This window comes from Ailuropoda melanoleuca, chromosome 16, assembly GCF_002007445.2.
Source record: "Ailuropoda melanoleuca isolate Jingjing chromosome 16, ASM200744v2, whole genome shotgun sequence".
Taxonomy (NCBI): Eukaryota; Metazoa; Chordata; class Mammalia; order Carnivora; family Ursidae; genus Ailuropoda; species Ailuropoda melanoleuca.
Window position 1 is genome coordinate 84,692,209 of NC_048233.1, and position 21,312 is coordinate 84,713,520.

At 48.0% G+C, this 21,312-nt stretch overlaps 2 protein-coding genes across 7 annotated transcripts in view; both read left to right on the forward strand.

Annotated features, from left to right (window-relative positions):
- Window positions 1-285: 285 nt before the first annotated feature.
- On the forward strand, window positions 286-14,162 carry SF3B2 (splicing factor 3b subunit 2). Of its 3 annotated transcripts, none has more exons than XM_034644649.1 (22): window positions 286-458; window positions 634-683; window positions 987-1,064; window positions 1,816-2,064; window positions 2,285-2,335; window positions 3,248-3,365; window positions 3,659-3,759; window positions 4,096-4,192; window positions 4,379-4,470; window positions 4,855-5,070; window positions 5,232-5,369; window positions 5,542-5,622; window positions 5,836-6,063; window positions 7,146-7,295; window positions 7,955-8,044; window positions 8,156-8,263; window positions 9,276-9,383; window positions 9,662-9,804; window positions 9,887-9,988; window positions 13,206-13,305; window positions 13,396-13,581; window positions 13,916-14,162. In XM_034644649.1, the coding sequence occupies exons 1-22, from the start codon at window positions 326-328 to the stop codon at window positions 13,985-13,987; spliced, it is 2,691 nt and encodes an 896-aa protein (XP_034500540.1). In that variant the 5' UTR covers window positions 286-325; the 3' UTR covers window positions 13,988-14,162. The 3 variants fall into 3 exon arrangements, with proteins under 3 accessions (XP_034500540.1, XP_034500543.1, XP_034500541.1); XM_034644652.1 differs by having other exon boundaries at window positions 2,288-2,335; XM_034644650.1 differs by having other exon boundaries at window positions 287-458; window positions 637-683.
- Window positions 14,163-15,414: 1,252 nt separating this feature from the next.
- The window catches only part of PACS1 (phosphofurin acidic cluster sorting protein 1), a 142,741-nt gene continuing 136,843 nt past the window's right edge, over window positions 15,415-21,312 (forward strand). The window contains exon 1 of one of the 4 annotated variants that reach the window (XM_034644646.1): window positions 15,415-16,235. In XM_034644646.1, the coding sequence (XP_034500537.1) occupies window positions 15,886-16,235 (350 nt within the window). In that variant the 5' untranslated portion in view covers window positions 15,415-15,885. Of the gene's footprint in view, window positions 16,236-16,606; window positions 16,702-21,312 lie in introns of those variants that run through there. The other 3 variants (XM_034644645.1, XM_011221547.3, XM_034644647.1) reach the window with 3 other exon arrangements.

The following is a 21,312-nucleotide window of genomic DNA, read 5'->3' on the forward strand; positions in this document are numbered from 1 at the left end:
GCGGATAGCACGCCTTTTGGGCGGGACCATCTTTCCCTGCAACCCCACCCCCGCTCCTGCCCCCCGGGTTCCCGGTGCTTCAGCGGGGCACTGTCCTCCCGCGGTAGGACCCGCAGAGGACAGGGCCCGCGTACTACAACTCCCAGAAGGCTTTGCGGCCAGGTCTCCCCGGGACCCTTGGAGATCCGCAGGGGCTGGGCCTCAAGGCGAACGGCCTGCCAATCCTCCAGCGGACGTGGCGTATGGCGCTGCCGGAAGTTCCGGGAAGTGGGCCCCAGGTCTGGCTCGAACTTCCGGGTTGGTCGCGCGCCTTCTTGCGGCTAAGATGGCGGCCGAGCATCCCGAGCCTCCCAAAGGAGAGTTGCAGCTGCCGCCGCCGCCACCTCCTGGGCACTATGGCGCTTGGGCTGCCCAGGAGCTTCAGGCCAAATTGGCAGAGATCGGAGCTCCGATCCAGGGTGAGGAACTCGGGAGGTCAAGAGCCGGGGCAGCGTAGGCCTAGGGAGAAGCGGAGCCTGGTTACCCCGGAGACCCGGGGGCAGGGGGAGGGGCGGAGGCGGACCGCTGGGGCTTGACTTGGTCCCTCTGGCCCCCTCGCCCTGACCTACCCCATTGATCCTGTGCTTTGCCCAGCAGGGAGTCGCGAGGAGCTGGTGGAACGGCTGCAGACTTACACCCGCCAGGTAAGTGCTGGTGGCGGGACGTCAGGGTAGGCCGAGTTTCTGGAGAAGGCCTTCATGACCCCTCGCCACTCGGTTTTAGGTCTTTACGTAGCTCTGCAGAGCAAGCAGGGGTTTGCTCTTTCTGCTTGTTCTTGCCATTACCTGACCTGTTGTAATTGTTTGTATATGTGTTGGTCCTCTCCAGTGCCTACCTCAAGCTCTGGCAGACAGGCACTGGGTACATTTTGTTGAATGAATGGGAATGAATGTCGTTTTGTGGAACAGCTCCTCTTAGACTGATGTGGGGTCCTTTCTCTTTTGCAGACTGGCATCGTGCTGAATCGGCCAGTTCTGAGAGGTGAAGATGGGGACAAAGCTGCTCCCCCTCCCATGTCGGCACAGGTAAGGAGGTTGTTCCACTCTGTAAGATGACTTCTTTTCAGGGTAGCCTCTCTCACATACAGTGTATTGGGTATGCAACTAACAGATTGGACAGGGAGAAATGGGAGCTCTTCAGTTTTCCCTTGGTTCTGATCCTTATCTCCTTACCCAGTGTCTGCTTCTCCAAATTCTACCTGTCATTTAAGGTTCAGCTTAAATGATCTGGAACCTGATTTGATTCTCTTTCAGCTGGAAAGAACTCTTTTTTTGCCTTCCCAGGGCACAGTTCCCATTTTGTTCAGTGAGACATTAAGGCTCATTCCCTGATTTGATTTCATAGCTTTTAGATTTAGTGAATCATTTTTGGGACATATTGGCTCCAGTTTATTTAAGTCTTCTCAACTTCCATGTCCTTTCTGAGCCAGGATTTGAATTTTTGTCTAGGACAATGGCTCTGACCTGGGAACTATTGACTTTTCTGTGTGGGATGAAGAGTTCCCAGGTGGCCTTTAGAGGTGTCCTCAAATTTCCTGAAATTGTATGCAAAATCTGTGCTCATGTTTTTCTGGGGAGACATTCGATAGCTTCCCTTGATTGGTGTCCCAAAGTTAGCATTCTCTTCTATAGGTATTGCTATCGAGTATTCTTTTCTTGTATGCAGGAATTATTTGTCATTTGACTTTGAATCCTAGCACCTAGCTCATAGTTGATCCCTAGCAAATGTCTGCAGTAGGTAAACATTTACTAGTTATGTTCACATTTTTTCCCACAGCTTTCTGGGATTCCCATGCCACCACCACCCATGGGACTCCCTCCTCTGCAACCTCCTCCACCACCTCCACCGCCTCCACCAGGCCTTGGCCTTGGCTTTCCTATGGCGGTTGGACCCCGCCCACCAAACTTAGGGCCACCACCTCCTCTCCGGGTGGGTGAGCCTGTGGCTCTGTCAGAGGAGGAGCGGCTGAAGCTGGCGCAGCAGCAGGCAGCATTGCTGATGCAGCAAGAGGAGCGTGCCAAGCAGGTAGGGCAGGTGGCAGCTTCCGTGTGGGTCTCATCAGGGTCCTAAGGGGGAAGTGGAGCCTCCGAGAAAGCTAGATCCTGGGGCTGATCCTTCTGGGAAGGTCTGGACCCAAGACCGGAACATGGGCCTTCGGCTGGAAGAGGACCCCAGGAAGCAGAGTTGTGGCAGCCTGGCCTGAGGGATAGTGATGTGCTGATGTGAGCTTGTTTTCTTTTTTAAGCAGGGAGATCATTCACTGAAGGAACATGAGCTCTTGGAGCAGCAGAAGCGGGTAATGCCTCCCAGCCTTTGGCTTGATGGTCCAGTCCATTGGCTGTCAATTCTAGTGCTTAGTGTCCCAAATGAGATGCACCATGCAAGTTTTCCATGGAGGTTACCTTATCCTTAAGTTCCAGTATCTTCCAAATAATCCCATCTTTTCTGGAGCCCAGGGATTGGTAAACTACACACTGTGACCTGATTTTGTATGGCCTGCAAGTTAAGAATGGTTTTTCTACCTTTAGAGGATTGTTAAGAAAAAAAATTAGCAAACCAAGAACATACTACAGCCCTTGCAACGGCCCATAAAGTGGAAGATAGTTATCATTTAGCCCATTACAGAAAAAGTTTGGTGATTCCTGTTAGTCTTATGTGATATCGTTTTAGGTACCTATGAGTGGATCCTGGATTTATTTAGTCAGTTGTATTGGATTTATACTAAACGTGGTAGATGCAGTTAGAGAATGATACAGAAGACGTTCACTCTCAGAGGGGCGTTCCGTCAGTGGTTCCACAGTGCGTTCCTGGGAGTATTAGGAAATGAGCATTAACAGGAAAGATGTGAGATTATTTATGAAGGGCTGTTTTTGCCTAGATTGTGCTACATCTTGAGGAGCAGGTGTAAGAAAAGAAATCGTTGTTCCTTAGAAATAACTTAATCTCTTGGGGGAAGAAAACCCTTGTTAAAGAATAGAGGGCTGTGTGTAGCTAAATGTTAAATTCTCTGTTAGAAACCAGGAGTTTCCCGGGGTTTTTTGGTGTTATTTTCAGGGGTTTTCTTTTGTGATGAGAAGCCTCCTCCCTTTGGATCAGTAGCCTGGAAGGGTGGGGGTGGTGAGGATATCCAAACTCAAGTGGTACCTGATTGTTCTCCTTGGACCTGTTGGCTAAAAGCCTGCATTTCACTCCCACGTCTCTCTCATAGGCAGCTGTGCTCTTGGAGCAGGAACGGCAGCAGGAGATTGCCAAGATGGGCACCCCAGTCCCTCGGCCCCCACAAGACATGGGCCAGATTGGTGTTCGCACTCCTCTGGGTCCTCGAGGTAAGACCCTGGAAATGGAACGGAAGGGAAAGGAACGTGTTTGAAAAATTCTAAACATAAGTACGTATCCTATAAAGTGCATACAGTTCAATGAATTGTTACAAACGGAACAACTTGTGCAACCAGCGCCGGGACCAAGAACCAAAATACTAATGCCTCAAAAGCTCTCCCAGGCTCCCTTCTAGCCACCCTCTCTCCCTAAGGGTGACCATCACACTGACCTTTAACAAGGAAGGTAATTTTTAAAATGCGGATTTTGTCTCTTCTGACATTGGATTTCTTTCTTCTCACAGTTGCTGCTCCAGTGGGGCCCACTCCCACTGTTTTGCCCATGGGGGCCCCGGTTCCCCGGCCTCGTGGTCCCCCGCCACCCCCTGGAGATGAGAATAGAGAGGTGAGATTGGTGATTTCTTTCTAGGGACAGGAGAGTGTGGTTTAGGAGGGGACTGTTTCTGAATTTTTAGAGAAGGATTCTGAGAGAAGATAGGAGGACTTCCAGGGGTGGGGGGGCGGGTATTTAGTTAAAGTGTATATAGGTAGGGCAGGAAGTAGGGTTTGGGAGGCATTTCTGGGGCAGGATTCTGAGGTTCACTCTGATGGGTGCTGAGGGATGATTGGGTCCAGTTAATATTGTTGCTACCTGCTGTTTACATTACCTGGCTGGCAGCCTTTCTAGTACACGAGGTAGAAATCCCGAGATCATCTCCTCTGTCTGGGCTGTCTCTTTCAGATGGATGACCCCTCTGTGGGACCCAAGATCCCCCAGGCTTTGGAAAAGATCCTGCAGCTGAAGGAGAGCCGCCAGGAAGAGATGAATTCTCAACAGGGTGAGTGCGTTGTGTCCCAAGGCTGCAGGGCAGAACCTGGAGAGGCCAAGGCTGAGTCTGCATTCTTCCATCCCTTCCCTGAGGAGGCTTTGAGAGAGAAACGGGCCCTTGGTAAAGAGGGGTTACTGTGGGCGAGTGGCAGGGTACCAGTGCGAGGAGACTGATGCCCGCCTTTCTCCCTTACAGAGGAAGAGGAAATGGAAACAGATACTCGCTCGTCCCTGGGCCAGTCAGCATCAGAGACTGAGGAGGACACCGTGTCTGTATCCAAAAAAGAGGTATGGGATGGAGCCAAGTCTGGAAGGAATATCAGGAGATGGTATTTGGGCACTAAAGTAACACCAGTTCGAGGTGTTCAATAAATAGTAGCTGCTGTTTTGTGTCAGTTCCTGTCCTAAGCATCTTACAGATATTTTGCATTTAATTGTCATAAATCCTTGGAGTTCAGAGCATTATGTGTGCCTGCGTCTTATAGCTGCAAACATTTAGGTTCTGAGAAGTGCAGGAATTTGCCGAGAGGCACACAGATTGAGAAGAGCAGAACTTTGGAGTCAGACTTCAAGGCCTCTTCCTCTGTCGCTTGGGGAAATCGGATGAGGAGATTAGGGGGCAGGCAAGGTGCTTGGATTCTTTGACCCAGTTGGTTTTCCTTCTTTTGCAAGAAAAATCGGAAGCGGCGGAACCGAAAGAAGAAGAAAAAGCCCCAGCGGGTTCGTGGGGCGTCATCTGAGAGCTCTGGGGACCGAGAGAAAGAGTCTACCCGGTCCCGTGGCTCTGACTCCCCAGCAGCTGACGTTGAAATTGAGTATGTGACTGAAGAGCCTGAAATTTATGAACCCAACTTCATCTTCTTCAAGAGAATTTTTGAGGCTTTCAAGGTACAAGGAGCCCCACAGTGGAAGGGGGCAGGGCTGAGCAGGGAATGGGCAGGGATGGAGAAAGACAGGGTAAGGAAGGCATCTTTTCAGTGCTAGGTTCAGGAACTGGGGGGGGAGGGGGGAGCAAAGGGCTGGGATTTCCATATTGTCTGCCTCCTCAGCTCACCGATGACGTGAAGAAGGAGAAGGAGAAGGAGCCAGAGAAACTTGACAAACTGGAGAACTCTGCGGCCCCCAAGAAGAAGGGCTTTGAGGAGGAGCACAAGGACAGCGATGACGATAGCAGTGATGATGAACAGGTGAGGCCCTCATGCGCCTGGTGGGGAGGTAGGGCCTCGGGACGGGTGGCTGAGGTGCATCCAGTGAGGGACCATGGTGAACCTCTGCAAAGGAGAATCCCTTTGGGATGAGCCGGACAGTGCGATTCACACCTACTAGTCCTGTTCAAAAGAAACAATGTTTTTATTGTAGGAAAAGAAGCCAGAAGCCCCCAAGTTGTCCAAGAAAAAGTTGCGCCGGATGAATCGCTTCACTGTGGCTGAACTCAAGCAGGTGAGACCTGAGCTGATGTAGCAGATCCTAGAGCATGGCTGGGAGACCACATGAGAAGCTCCTAAAAATGCACAAGGTTTTGTTTTGGGGGTAGGGAGGAGGGCTTTGAAGGAGGCCTTGGTGACTTAGGCATGTGTCTTCTGAGGAAGGGAAAGAGAAAGTTTTAGATCTGAGAGTTAGGGCTTTCTAGTGGCATGTTGCTGTGTTTTCCAGCTCGTGGCTCGGCCTGACGTTGTGGAGATGCACGATGTCACCGCACAGGACCCCAAGCTCTTGGTTCACCTCAAGGCCACTCGAAATTCTGTGCCTGTACCACGCCACTGGTGTTTTAAGCGCAAGTACCTGCAGGGCAAACGAGGCATTGAGAAGCCCCCGTTTGAGCTGCCGGACTTCATCAAACGCACAGGCATCCAGGAGATGCGGGAGGCCCTGCAGGAGAAGGTAAGCTCCGATCTGCCGATCAGAGCTCCGATCTCCGATCAGATCTCCGATCAGAGCTCAGATCTGCCCTGGAGATCGACGTCCTTTAATGGCAGCTTATTTCAAAATTGGAAATTGGTTCCCGAAGTCAGCCTTCTTGTTAATTGTCTAATTATCCGTTCTTCAGAAGTCAGCACTGCATGTGACAGAGGGCAGAAAGGGTGCAAGGGAAAGACATCAGCTCGTGAAAGGCAGACCTGGCCTCAATGTTAGAGTTAGCTCTCCTGCCCCATGCTGAGACTTCTGATTCCACGTGGCTCCATTTCCCCCCTTGTCTCCTCATTCCTCCTCTGCCTGCACTTTAGCCAGCTCTTTGATCTGCACACGGTGACTGCTTTTCCTGCAGGTGGCTTTTGGCTGTGTCTGCAGTTCCCTGTTCCCCAGTGTGAGCTTGATGCACTTTGTGGCTAGAGATTCATGGTGGTTATATAACTTCTTAGATTTAAAGTTTTAAGTTAAATACTTTGAGTAGGTAATACTTGTGGTGTACTGCAAAAAAATTCAGGAGGTACAAAAGTACATGATGAAAACTGCCTCTCAGACTCTAGTCACCCAGTTCCGTCCAGAGGCAGCTAATGAGGTCAGTCTATTGATCAGAGGGCTTGAAAAGATATTTATCAATGTACATAGCAGAAGATAATTTTATATGATACATCCATTTTGTTCAGCATGGATTATGTAATTTTGAGGTGTTCGAGCTGGAAGGATTTTGGTGACTTCTGGAATGAGATACATGAGGTTTCCCCTTACTTTCTTTTTTAAAGATTTTATTCATTTATTTGAGAGAGAGAAAGCGAGAGAGCACGGGTGGAGGGGCACGGGCAGAGGAAGAGGAAGAAGCAGACTCCCTGCTGAGCAGGGAGCCTGATGTGGGACTCAATCCCACAGCATGGGAATCGTGACCTGAGCTGAAGGCAGGTGCTTAACTGACTGAGCCACCCAGGTGTCCCTCCCTTTATTTCTTTGGGAGTAGGGAGCCAAATCTATAAAGAGCCGAACTTGGTGAATATTTTTTATGACCTGTTTTCTGGCATTCTCCACAGGAAGAACAGAAGACCATGAAGTCCAAAATGCGAGAGAAGGTTCGACCCAAGATGGGGAAGATTGATATTGACTACCAGAAACTGCACGATGCTTTCTTCAAGTGGCAGACCAAGCCAAAGCTGACCATCCATGGGGACCTGTACTATGAGGTTCGGGTGCAGGGGCTTGGGAGAAAAGACTGGGCCTTTGGTCACGGCTGTGTAACTCTTGGTTAGAAAGGCTTTTCACGTTGGTACAGTGGCTCCTCTCCTCAGCCTTAGAATTGTTTCTTAACTCCCCTTGGATGGAGTGGGATTTGAAATCTTAAAATGAGGTAGGTTTTTTTTGGGAGGAGAGGTTCAGTCTATGTCTTTAAAGTGATGACTGGATAAGGGGCAGAGGTGCCAAGTTGTAGATGCTTTTAGGAAAACAGTATTGAGGGTGGGAGAAAAGTTTTTATTTTTTTTCCTGATCCTTGAAATAGCAGTCACCACAATACTAGGGAATTTTTGAGGTGGAAGGATCTTGGAGATCATCCTGTCGAGTGCCCTCATTTTGCAGATGAGAAAGCAGGTCCTAAATCTGGCCATGCTCTAGTGGGTTAATGTCGGCACTGGGAGTCTTCTCCCCTCCTTCCTGGCCTTTATTCCTTTCCCTACTCTAGCCAGGGAAAAGAGTGATGGAAGCAGCAGGCACTAGGGCAGCACTCAGTGGGATTTTGTATCTGATGTGGATTGGGACTTCTCATCTTTGTTCCCCTATCCTCTTGCCGTTGAATTCCCAGTGTGTGTCTGGCATTCATAGTACAGTGAGCTCTTTTTTTTCTCAGGGGAAGGAGTTTGAGACACGACTGAAGGAGAAGAAGCCAGGAGATCTGTCTGATGAGCTAAGGATTTCCTTGGGGATGCCAGTAGGACCGGTGAGTGCCAGTTACCTGACTGGGGAAGCCAAGGAGAGGGTGGGAATTGGGGCAGAAGGGAGACAAAGGACAGGGTTGGGCAGATGGTATCCTGTTCTCTTTTTCCTGCAGAACGCTCACAAGGTCCCTCCCCCATGGCTGATTGCCATGCAGCGATATGGACCACCCCCGTCGTACCCCAACCTGAAAATTCCTGGGCTGAACTCGCCCATCCCCGAGGTGAGCACTGGTCTTTCATTCTTTTTTCTTTTTTTTAAAGATTTTATTTATTTATTTGACAGAGAGAGCCAGCGAGAGAGGAAACACAAGCAGGGGGAGTGAGAGAGGAAGAAGCAGGCTCCTAGTGGAGAAGCCTGATGCGGGGCTCGATCCCAGAACGCTGGGATCACGCCCTGAACTGAAGGCAGACGCTTAATGACTGCGCCACCCAGGCGCCCTTGGTCTTTCATTCTTAGCTGCCTCTGCTTTTTAACTGGAAGATGATTTTCTTTTTTTTTTTTTGGGAGGTCCTTCTCTCATCCCACCCCACCATGTCTCTCTCTTTTTTTTCCCCAAGAAAAGAGTAGTAGTTTTTGTTGTTAAAAAACCTGACATGCTCACCATAAAACAGTCAATGAGAATTGACAAGTCCAAAGATGAGAACAAATCACCTATAATTCACCATTCAGAAATAACCAGATTTAAAGTTTGGTGAATGTGTTTTCAGGTACCTTTTTGAAATATACATGGTTGGACAGATGGAAATAATTTTATCTCATGAAGGGCATTACACTTTTATTTTTAAATATTAAGCATTGATTTAAAGAAATTTTAATAGATAGCAAAGTCATTAAAGTGAAAAAGAAGTAATTGTTAAACTTTAGGTAAAAATTTCTGTCCCTTTAAAGAAATAGATTTTAAAAGCTTCCCAAAGTTAGGAAAATCAGTAAGAAGTTAAGAGTCCTGTTTTTTAAAGTATGTGATTTACTTTCAGACAGCATGGACTCTGCCGTGAAGGCTGAGGTTTATGTCGCCTCTCTGCCTCCCATCTCCCCATCCTATCATCTCTGGATTTTTGTTGCTTACTGCTTTTGCTTTGTAATGCTTTATAACGTTTAATCCTTCTCTGAAATCATAATTTCCAGAGTTGCCAAGCGCTAGTTTTGTGCTCTGTGGTATGACTTTTCTCCAGGGTTTCAGTCTTTGCTCTGGAACTTAGTAGTGGAACTGACTTGTAGTTGGTCTCTTGCAGAGCTGTTCCTTCGGGTACCATGCTGGTGGCTGGGGCAAACCCCCAGTAGATGAGACTGGGAAACCACTCTACGGGGATGTGTTTGGAACCAATGCTGCTGAATTTCAGGTATAGGCCATGGTTGTCTTACTTCAGGTCATGAAGTGTAGAGGTGGTTGGTTTATAGATTAAGTATTAGGGAACTGGGTGTTTGGAAGTTCAGAATCTGGAAAAGGGCATGCATTTCCCTAAGGTGTGACTCACTTAAGTTCTGCACTAGAATATGAGCTCTCTGTAGGCAGAGATTATTGTCTGTTTACTTTTATATCCCTTCAGTTTACAACAACTTGATATGTGCTGTAGGTACATAGTAAATGTTTGCTGAATGACTGAATGATCTGTTTCAGACCAAGACTGAGGAAGAAGAGATTGATAGGACCCCTTGGGGGGAGCTGGAGCCATCTGATGAAGAGTCTTCAGAAGAAGAGGAAGAGGAGGAGAGCGATGAGGATAAACCAGATGAGACAGGCTTTATTACCCCTGCAGACAGGTGGGAGAGCAGAGTCTGTCTCTAAAGTGGTCTGTCATTGGGGACCTTCTCTTTACTCCAGAGCTTGTTTCTCTCTTCGAAGTGGCCTCATCACTCCTGGAGGGTTCTCGTCAGTGCCAGCTGGAATGGAGACCCCTGAACTCATTGAGCTGAGGAAGAAGAAGATTGAAGAAGCGATGGACGGGTGAGAGAAACAGGCAGGGCTGAGTGGGAAGGTCTTCCTCTTCCCTTAGCCCTCTGGGTTGGCCAGCTGACTTGTCACCCCCCTGTCCCCACCTTGTGAACCAATTATGGAACACCCAGCTCTGTGCCCGGCACTGCTCTAGGCAGTAAAGAACACAAGGCGAGCAGTTCATCAGAGAACAAGGTGATTTCAGATAGGGATAGGATGGTGAAGCAAAGTCAACTAGGTAATGGGATGTGGAGGGATTTGGGTGGTGGGAGGATCTTTGGGAAGGTCTTACTGAGGTATTTGAGCCGAGAGCTCAATGCGAGGAAAGATCTAAGCACAGGGTGATCTGGGGCAGAAGGAACCGTGAGTACCTAAGACAGGCATGGGTTTCTCATAGTCTTGCAATGGAACTCTCTTACTAGGTATGTAAATGTGTGGGATTGTTAAGTCTTCTTGATGAATTGACCCCTTTTTCCTGAGGTGATCTGCTCTTTGCCCATTCTGTTTTTTTGTTCCATTTTCCCATTTGCCTACGTTTTAAATTAATTGAACATTTTTTTGATGACTCCGTTTTATCTCCTTTGTTGACTTATTAACTGTAAAGCTCTGTTTTATTATTTTTAGTGTTTGTTGTAGGGTTTATAGTATCCATCTTTATCACAGTCTACCTTCAAGTGATATTACCACTTCTGGGGAGTAGTGAACACCTAACAGCAGTATACTTCCATTTCTCTCTTCCCAACCTTTAACTGTTGTCATGCTTTTTTACTTTGACGTGTTATAAATCTTACACTATGTGGTTATTTTTGTTTAAATGGTCAGTTGTCTTTTTTTTTTTTTAAAGTTACCTTTTAGAGAGATTTGAATAATTAGTCCTACATTAACTCATGTAATTATCATTCTCCGTGTTCTTTCATTTCTTCGTGTACGTCCAGGTTTCCATCTGGTAGCATTTTCCTTCCACCTGAAAGGCGTCCTTCAGCATTTCTTGTTGTGGGTCTGCCAATCACGAATTCTTTCAGTGTTGGCGGTCTAAAAACTTCTTCGTTTGTCCTTTTGAAAGATTTATTTAAAAATTTTTTTTGGTTTTATTTAAATGTCCTTTTGAAAGATTTTTTATTTGGTCAGGAATATGATTCTAGGTCAACAGTAATTTTTTACTTTTAGTACCTTATTTTGGGGTGGGGTAGGGCAGAGAGTTGGGGTAGGGCAGAGAGAGAGGGAGAGAGAGAATCCCAAGGGGGCTCCATGGGGCTTGATCTCACAACCCTGAGATCATGACTTGAGCTGAAGTCAAGAGTCAGACACTGAACCAACTGAGCCACCATGGTGCCCTTTCCAAATATATTTTCTGCTCCCTTTGCTTTCTCTTCTCCTTCGGCAACTCCAGTCATATATGTGTTAGGTCTCTTGAAGCTGCCTTCTGGCTCACTGATCCTCTGTTCATTTTGAAAATATCTCTTTTTTCTTTGTATTTCCTTTCTTTTTTTTTTTTTTTTAAAGATTCATTTATTTGAGAGAGAAAGAAAGAGTATGAGTGGGAGGGGCAGAGGGGGAGAGAGAGAGAGAATCCCAAGCAGACTCCACGCTGAGCACAGATCTTAATGCGGGGCTTGATCTCATAACCCTGAGATCACGACCTGAGCCAAAACCAAGAGTTGGACACTTAACTGACTGTGCCACCCAGCTGCCCCACATGCTTGTTAATTTTTGATTGAAAGCCAGACTTTGTAAAATTCACCTTGTTGGGTGCAGGGATCTTTTACATTCTTATAACGCTTGTTCAGGTTTGTTTAGGCTCACAGTTAAGGTACTTGGAAACAGTTTGATTCTCTCAGGTCTTGCTTTTCAGGTTCCTGAAGCGGTGTGCAGTCCTCTCCACTACGAGGCACAGGACATTCTGTATACTCTACCCAATGCCCTGTTAATCAGGAGGATTTTTAATCAGGCCAGTGAGTTAGGCACTGTTCCCAGTCCCATGTGGGCAGCAGGCACTGTTGCCATAGCCCTTCTGGGTGGTTCTTTCCCCAGCTCTGGTACTTTACTCACCTGAGTACTGAGGAGGACCCTCTGTCGGTCTCTCGAGTTCTCAAGTCTCTGTGCTGCTGTCTCTTCTCTAGGACTCTGCCCTCTGATCTCTAGCTCCCTTGGTCTCTCTGGAGTTCAGCTTCATCCCTTGAACTCAGTCAGCGCGAGTCCTGTGGGCCCTCCATGGGTTCCGCCTCCTTGTTCTATGGCCTGCGGACTCTCTCAATGCAGTAGGCAGAGCAACTGAAGGACACACCTCATTTGTTTCCTGTCTTACGAGTTACTCTCCTTTGCTACCCTCTGTCCAGTTACTTGGAGATCTTCGTTTCATGTGTTTTGCCCTTTTTTTTTTTTTTTTGGTTGTTTCAGTTGGGAGGGTAGATCTGGTCCCTGTTACTCCTTCTGAAGAAGTCTCAAGCTTTGCATATTCAAGGAAGAAAAGAAGGGTCCTGTGGTTGGAGTATAGTGAAAAGGGATTAAGTAAGGGACCAGATTATGAACGTTTAGATCACGTAGGGAAGTTGGGTTTATTTAAATAATCAGAAGCCTCAGAGGATTTTGAGCAAAGGAATGACAAGATCTGAGCTGTTTTAAGGTGTTAACTCTGGCTGCTATGTGAGAATAGATTGTTACCCCTTCCAGGGGGAGAGGTAGGGAGAGGTCGGGATTGATATTGGTAGATTTGCTCTTGTGTTTTGAGTGGAATGATTGAAATACGTGGCGAGACTGGCTCAGATGGTTCTTGCACCATAGGAGGTACTGGAAGTTTGAGTTCTCTATGTTAGAACTCCAGGTACAACTTTGGGCAGGAGCTGTTGTCTCTTTTTCTCCTGCCATCATCTCTGTACAAGAGTTCTTCTGGAAGCATTCAGTCTGACTCTTAACCCTTCTTCACATGTGGGAATATTGGTCTCTGATCCTCTAAACTTTTTTCAGAGGATCCTTTAACTCAGTCCCTGTATTCCTTCCAGGCTGTATTTCCTGGAATCAGCACTGCTCCATCCCCTTCCCCACTGACCCAGTCCTTTCCTCTTATGAGTCTCTACGACCTGCAGAGGCAGCCTAGGCATCATTTTTCCTCTGGGTGTCTTGGTATCTCTCTGGGAGCTGGGTGGAGGTGCTGCTTGTGTTCTCTTTGCTTCCCCTTCTGGAGATCCTTATGTACCTTCCCTTTTGGGCCTGACTCCATTGTCCTTTGCAGAAGCGAGACACCTCAGCTGTTCACTGTGTTACCAGAGAAGAGAACAGCCACTGTTGGGGGAGCCATGATGGGATCAACCCACATCTATGACATGTCCACAGTGAGCACTCTTTTGGAGGCTGGGAAAGGGGGCAGAAACGAAGTCTTCTAAGCCTCTCTATAGATGACAAGACTCTGATCCCTTTTCTAGGTGATGAGCCGGAAGGGTCCGGCTCCTGAGCTACAAGGTGTGGAAGTGGCCCTGGCACCTGAAGAGTTGGAGCTGGATCCCATGGCCATGACCCAGAAGTATGAGGAGCATGTGCGGGAGCAGCAGGCACAGGTGGAGAAGGAAGACTTTAGTGACATGGTGGCCGAGCATGCTGCCAAACAAAAGGTAGGAGGTCACCGGGGAGCCCAGCTGGGTGTGAGCCAGGTACTAGGTACCAGGAACTCCCTTTTTCAGTGACGTGTCCTCTGGGAATTAGGGTGTACTCCGTGTCTGCTGCCCTGAGCTTCCCTGGGGCTGGAAGCCTTAGAAATCCTCTGGTGGGCTGCCCTCTTTAAGGATGATGAAACTAAGGCACAGGGAGGAGAACTCATGCAAGTCTGAGAATCCAGTTTTAGCACTTTTTCCACAGACCTATGTGGCTGTCAGGCTGCCCACTCTTGTCTTGGGGGCCAGTGGGTTGTTTCACCTGTTGTAACCTGTTTCTCTTTCTCTCCTCTAGCAAAAGAAACGGAAAGCTCAGCCCCAGGACAGCCGCGGGGGCAGCAAGAAATACAAGGAGTTCAAATTTTAGGTCCCCCTCACACACCTGGCTCTCCTTTAGGCCCTTTGTCTGGATGCTTGGGCTTTACACATGGTCCCCAAGAGCCAGCTCTCCCACAATTCCCAAGGACTTGTCATTTCATGTTCTTATTTTAGACCTGTTTTGTAAATAAAGCTGTTTCCCAAGGAAAGAGATGCATATGTAACACTTCTGATCCTCCTTCGTCTCTTAAACCTCTCATGCAGAAGGACCAGAACAGGCTTTTTCTGCAACTTCAGGGCTGCCCCAGTGACCAGGGGCATGCTCCTGGATCACATGTTGCAGTTGAGACTGGTGATAAATTCAAAGCCAGGCCGAAATTGTGTCTTACCACTGCCTGCTTTTGTGAGACGGCTCTCCGGGAAGTACCTCTAGGTCTGGTTCGACCTTATTACTTTGTCCTTGGGGACTAAAAATAGCCAGCTTAGCACCCTGGCTGGGCTGAGGAAGTGCAGTGGGCTTGGGAAGTAGGCCAGGTCAAGCCTTCCTAATAGACCTGTGGCCAAAAGAGTCCCAAGTCCATACCTGGGAGAGAACACAGCTCAAGATCTAGATTGTCCTGAGTCCATGTGAACTCCTGAGTGGTTTCAGTCACCCAGTCTCTCGGTGTGGGGTGGTGGGTGGGGGGCTTGCTTTCTCCAGGTTCTAGTCCTTTGGTCCCAAGAAGTCTTCCCAACAGGCCAGACAAGGTTGGACTTCAGGGGCCCAACGGGCATTTGCTGGGTGCTGAGGAGAGAAGTCATATGCTGTTGTACTACTGGTGTTGCTTTGCCCTAAGTGCACCAACCAAGGTGCCGATGTCAGGAGGCTTCAAGATGGTTTTTGGAGGTGACGGATGGGGGAGGAGAGGGGTAGTGAGGGAGAGCCCATGTTGGACGTGGCAGTTGATTGAGCTAGGTTTTGGGAGGAGTAGGATGTTAAGAGATTAAGAAAATGGTGAAGCAGAGAAAACAATACAGGTGGAAGAAATTAAGGGCAGGGATGGGGGGCCCTGGAACTATATAATGCTAATTTGGAGGAGGGGAGCTTTAGGACAGAAAAGGAGGAAGGGTGGCTCCAGATGGGCCAGGGCTCAGCTTTATATTTCACCCCTGCAAGGGCCTTTTGGACTCTAGGTCCCTGAGCCCATGCGCCTATGGTGGAGAGAAGAAGGGATGGAAACTAAACGGCCCACAGGAACGTGGGCCGACCACTGGGTAGCCACGGCTCCCTTTGTAGGTCGTGAAGAAACCCCGGGGCGGCAAAGCGGGGGGCCAGGTAGGCTGGCGCGACGCGGGCTTCGGCCAGCGGCTGCTTCTGCTTCGGCTCTGAGGATCCGAGGGGCCCGAGGCGCGCTCCCGCAGCAGCCCTCCTCCTGGCCGGGGCCGCGCCCCGGAAAAGCGGAGTTTCCGCTGGCCTGGCTGTTGCTGCGGCGAGGACGACGGGGGAGGGGAGCACCCGGCCCGCTGGCTGCTGCTGCCCGCGCCGTGAATTTGAGGGCAGGGTCCGGCCGGGTTCGTGAGCGAGGGGAGCGCGGGCAGCTAGTGAGCAAGAGGAGCGAGGGGAACGCGCCCACAGGCTCGCCAGGGTCGCGAGCGCGAGCTCGGGCCCCGCCCACCGGCGCTGGGTGGGGCCGGCGCCAGCCAGAGCTCCCCGCCCCCCCGGACACGCCCACCCAGTGTCTCGGCGGCGCGAGCCGCAACAGGCAGCGGCGGGCGAGCGCGAGGACCGCGCGCCGAGAGGCCTCGCGCGTGCGTGCAGCCTTTCGCTCGCTCGCTCGCTCGCGCGCTCGGGCGGGCGGGCTGAGGAGACGAGCCGATCCTTCGCCGCCGCCGTGGGAGAAGCCTGGGCGTCCTCTCGGCGTCGCCCGGATCCCCGTAAGCCCCGCGCCCCCCACTCCCGGCCGGGCCATGGCTGAACGCGGAGGGACGGGCGGTGGTCCTGGAGGCGCCGGGGGCGGCAGCGGCCAGAGGGGCTCTGGGGTCGCCCAGTCCCCGCAACAGCAGCAGCCGCCGCAGCAGCCGACGCCTCAGCAGCCGACGCCCCCCAAGCTGGCCCAGGCCACCTCGTCGTCCTCGTCCACCTCGGCGGCGGCAGCCTCCTCCTCGTCCTCGTCCACCTCCACCTCCATGGCCGTCGCGGTGGCCTCCGGCTCCGCGCCTCCCAGCGGCCCGGGGCCAGGCCGCACCCCCGCCCCGGTGCAGATGAACCTGTACGCCACCTGGGAGGTGGACCGGAGCTCGTCCAGCTGCGTGCCCAGGTGAGCGGCGGGCGGGGTGACCGGGCCCTTGGGGCCGCAGGGCCGGGTCTGTGACAGGCCCCCGCCTTCTCATTCCTCCCCGTCCCAGCACCCAAGGGAGCGCCCCCTCCCTGGATTCCCCCTGGCTGCCCGGCCTGGCTCCTGCCTGGCCTCCCGGGACTCCTCCTGCGGGGACCCCGCCCTCTCCTGGCAGCCCCACCTTCTGCCTCGGCCCGGGACCACCCTTTTCCCCTCCCCGATTGGGGCCTTCTGGACTCTCAGCCCGGGGCCTTCTCTCTCGACGATCTGACCGAATCCGGCCTTCCTGACGGTCAGTTTCCCTGCGAATGTCACAGGCTCTTTTCCCTGCCTCGTTGGCGCCCGTGGGCTGTACATATGTTACATAGATGTGGTATAGATGTCTTTTGATATTGTTATTTCCCAATATACTCAGCGTGTGCCAAACTCCGTTGTCACCTTCTGCCAGGTAAAGCCCAGAGAGTAATCCTTGAGGTTTCTAGTTTTCAATACGCGCACGTTCATTTGTGCTTCAGGTTACACACAGTCGGTCCTGGCCTCTGTGCTCTTGTAAAAGTCCTATTTAGTGTGTCTTTAAGTGTATTTTTCATATACAGTAGCTAGTAGCTAGTCACAAATTCTCCTAGCCCTGGAGGGCTACATAAAATTACTGCCTTGTTCCTTAAATTCAATCCATTCCTGTGTGTGTTGGAACCATCTGGGGACTTTCCTTTCATTGGTAAAATATGCCTGAGTTTGTGATGTTTTCTGTTTCTGTATTGGCAAAGCAGTCTTTCTTTCTCCAACTCTTTGGGGACAGTGTGCAGTGTCTTACAGTTTACCCTGGGAACAGACACTGTGGAGCTGGTTTCACCTAGTAAGCCCAGATAAGTGCCTAGAGGTGATTTTTTTGTCACCTCTAAACTGAGCCGATTCTGTTGCCTTGGAGTTTTGAACTCGCTCCTTATTCTGTTAGCAGCCTTGGGTAGATGGATGTGTAAGTGGGGGTTAGGAAGTATTGTCAGGTTCCAGCCTCAACTCTATTTATCTCCCCCCCCCTTTATTTTGCATCATTTCTTGCAAACAAAATTACATATACACACGCACACATGCACACAGAGCTGTCTCCTAGATAGGATATTTTACAAAATGATGAAAAGTACATTTTTATACTTGACTCAGCTTAAGAAATAGAGCATTATAAATTATGTTGAAGCCCTCAGGATTCCCCTTCCTGACCATATCCCCTACTTCCCCCCACAAAGGTAAACACTATCCTGAATTGTGTGTTTATTATTTCCCTTGTCCTTTAAAAATAGTTTTATTGCATGCGTGCATCTCTAAACAATATTTTTTAGTTTTGAGTGTTGATATTTATATTAAGTGCCATCATACTGTATGTGTTCTGTGAATTAATTCAGTTGTGTTAGTGGGTTTTAAACTGAGCATTAAGCTTGTGAGACTTGTTAGTGGGGTATAGCGACTCTAGTTTAAATATTTTCACTAACGGATAGAATTTCATTGTATGAATATATCATAATTCTCGTTTTGTTGAACATTTGGGTTGTTTCTTGTTTGTTAACATGAGCGGTAATGCTTTAAATATTTTTGGACTCCTGGTGTTCCTTGTAAAAGTTTCTTTTGGTTGGCTTTATATTTAGAGGTAGAATTGCTGTTTGTAGAGTATACATCTGAAACTTTTTTTAGATAATGCTAAATTGTCTTCCATTCATGCCCCACTCTCCCCTCCCCTTACTCTTCATGTCCTTTGTGTTTCAGCATTCACTTCACTGACTTACACTTTCTTTTTTCTTTGTCTTTCCTTTAGGGTAATCAGAAGCCACGTTAGTTTAGTTTGCTTTGGCCAGTGCCCTAGCACAACACCAAACTCAAATGGGAGTTTAGTGTGTAATGGTCCTTAGCAGGCTTTTCTCTTTCTAGGTAGGTCCATCTATAGTCAAAGAATTTTAATCTTCCTCTTTCAAACATGAAAGCACTGTACCCTTTCCTGCCTTGGTCCAGTGTTAGTAATACATGCTTGCCCATTCTTCCTTCACATCTATCTCTATGTTTGATTGGTGACATTTGGACAACTGCTTTTTCTAGCTTGTTAGATTAAAAAGGCATTGAGCCAACTGGGAAGAAGCTGTTGTGCAACAGAAGGAGATAAATAAAATCACTGATTGCTGTTGATTTTTTTTTTGGGGGGGGTCTGTGCTTATTGGTCACTGAAAAGTCCATGTAATAAATTCTTAGCCCAAGAAACAACCTACCATCCTGAGTAAATGGGCAATTATTATGCTGACTTGGTGTGAGAGGCTTAGGTTGGCTTGTTGTTTTCACCTGCTAGGAGCATGCAGTTATGTCATGTCTACCAACCAGTCCTTGAGATTGTCAGCTGTCCTGCTCTGACTTTGTTTTTCAGCCATCACCCCTATGCCTCCCAGCTCCTTGTGGAATACTTGTGCTCTTTGGAGCATGCTGTTTTATCTGCAGGATGGAAAATAACACCCTGTGGGGAGAAAATGTCCTGCTATTGGCCCTTCCAATTACTAGAGTCATCTGGTTAATTTGAGGTCTCCTTGTTTACTTGTTCATGTTTAGAATATATTGGCAATGTGCACCCTGTATGTAGCACTCTCTGTATAGCCTAGGATTAACATTCTTGCCTCATGTAATTTAAATGAGACACAAGCATGTAATATAAATGCACTTAAGAAATGTAAACATGATTGTGGATTTAAGGCTTTATATATATTTTAACTTTTTAATGGTTGAAGAGAATACCTAGTTGGCTTTAAAATAACTAAATTGTTTTATTCATTGACATTTTTACCAGCTTTTTTTTTTTTTTTCTTTATTTGACAGAGATAGAGATAGCCAGCGAGAGAGGGAACACAAGCAGGGGGAGTGCGAGAGGAAAAAGCAGGCTCATAGCAGAAGAGCCTGATGTGGGGCTCGATCCCAGAACGCTGGGATCACACCCTGAGCCGAAGGCAGACGCTTAACCGCTGCACCACCCAGGCGCCCCTTACCAGCATTTTTTAAAATTAAAAGATTAATAAATGTCCATGATTAGAAATTCAAGCAGTACAGAAAGACGGAAATTTTAAAGGAAAAAGCCCCCAGTCTTGCCTCTGTTTTCACTCTCCAGAGGTGATCACTGGGAAATACAACTGGCTTTTAAGATTCTGTTATAAGCAGGCGGGTCCTTATAGTTCATGAAATTCACAGCTTTAGAAGTCAGCATTGTTTTCTCTCCATACTAAGTAGTGCTTCCTCTGCTATGGCCCGTGTACTGGCTAGTGGTGTGGCAACATTAGAGGCAGGTGGCATGTTGCTTGATGTTAAGGGAAGAGTTCATCGTTGATCCCTTCTCTTTGGTCCTTGTATGGTGAAGTTTTCCCTGATGTTCTTTTCTCTTTTTGAGTTACTTCAGTAGGGGAGGCAGAAAAATTATTGAATTTCACAGGTGTACAAAATTTTCTCAGTGGCATAAAACCAATTATTGGGAGATAAAATGTGTTCTGCTATATCGCTTACAAACTGTATCACATTTGTCTTTGAGTACAGAGCACATTTGCATATCCTTATCTGTATGTGCACTTAGGGAAAGAGTTCAGGAGTTATCAGTCACATTTCTCCTTAGACCACTTATTTTTTTTTAATTGGGTATCCAAGTTAAGCCTTATTGAATAAAGCTGTTAGAACCAAAGGAGGTGGCCATGGCTAAGTTGGCATGACTAGTCTGCAGTAGAAGTATTACTTCCATCAAGACACTTAGGGACAGTTGCCCCTCTAACCACGAAAGCACTAGGCAAGCCAGGATATATTATTCTTATATTCTTATTGTATGCCAGAGCAAACTCTTCCACACCTTAGTTTTTTTTATCCATTGATTGGGAATACTTTTGCTTGCCATTCATTCTAAAATGTGAGTGAAATAAAGACAAAATAGGATCTATAGGTCTGTAAGAGAAAGTACTTCTTAAATGATAGATATGAAGTAAATGAAATTGATCAAATAAGAGAGATCTGGTAAAATTTCTATTATTTCCCTAGCATTAAAAGTCTTAAAAGCGTATTCGTATCTTAGAAGATTTGAGTTTCACATTGTGAGTGTTGTAATAGAATATCCTCTCTATCAGGGTGATATTATCCATTGTCCCTGTGGAAGCTCAGATTCCTTAAGTCAGAAAGAGAATGACTTTCACAGAGTCCGTTTTACATGTATTGATTTACAGATCTTTTGGGCACCTTAGTGGTTATGTGATTTCTTTTTAAACTAGTTTTCCAATTTCTTAGCTGAGCCAATAAGCTGCTACTGTTACTGTGTGTGTTTGCCTTAGCGTGCATGAGGGAGGTACAAGTAAGAACATGGGCTGTGTCTTTTCACTGCCTCAGCTCAGGAAGCTTGTTCTGTTTTAGCCTGGACTTGAAGGTTTAGTGTGTTCTCCGAAATTTGGAGTTGGCTTGGCTTCCATCTGCAGCATCACATTCTGGGAGTACTTTAGGCATCTAGGGTAGCTGTGGGAATGCTCATAAGAGTTGGTCTTTTTCCAGTGTGGGTTCAGAGTAGTATTAGGGCTCTTGAGAAAAGATAGTTTGAAGTTAGTCTTAGAATGTCTTTCAGAGGCCCCTTGGGCTGGATTGAGTGAGGTGGTTTGGTTTTAGATTGGCAAGCATGGACAGAATCCTCCCTTTTCTAGGTCTAGTTGGAAGAATAACCAGCATAGCTTCTGATGGTTTTAGAGAATCAAGAATCAAGACCTAGAGTATTTTCTTCTTCCTGCCATTCACAAGGCAGTTGTCTGGTTAGAAAGCCTGGTGGACCTGCATCCCTTTTACCTTATTACAAACCAGAGAAGAGCTGCAGTCACAGCTCAGGGAGCTGCTTAGACAGACCTATACCTGGCCTCTACCTTGGGTAGAGAAGTAGAGTAGAAGAGCAGTAGAGAAGGCCAATAAATGATGATAAATTGTTACTTAGCTTATGTATCTTCCAGAAAACAGTTTGTGAAAGCATTCCATTTGACATCCAATTAAATCTTAACATCATAAGCTGTTTTATCTTTAAAGC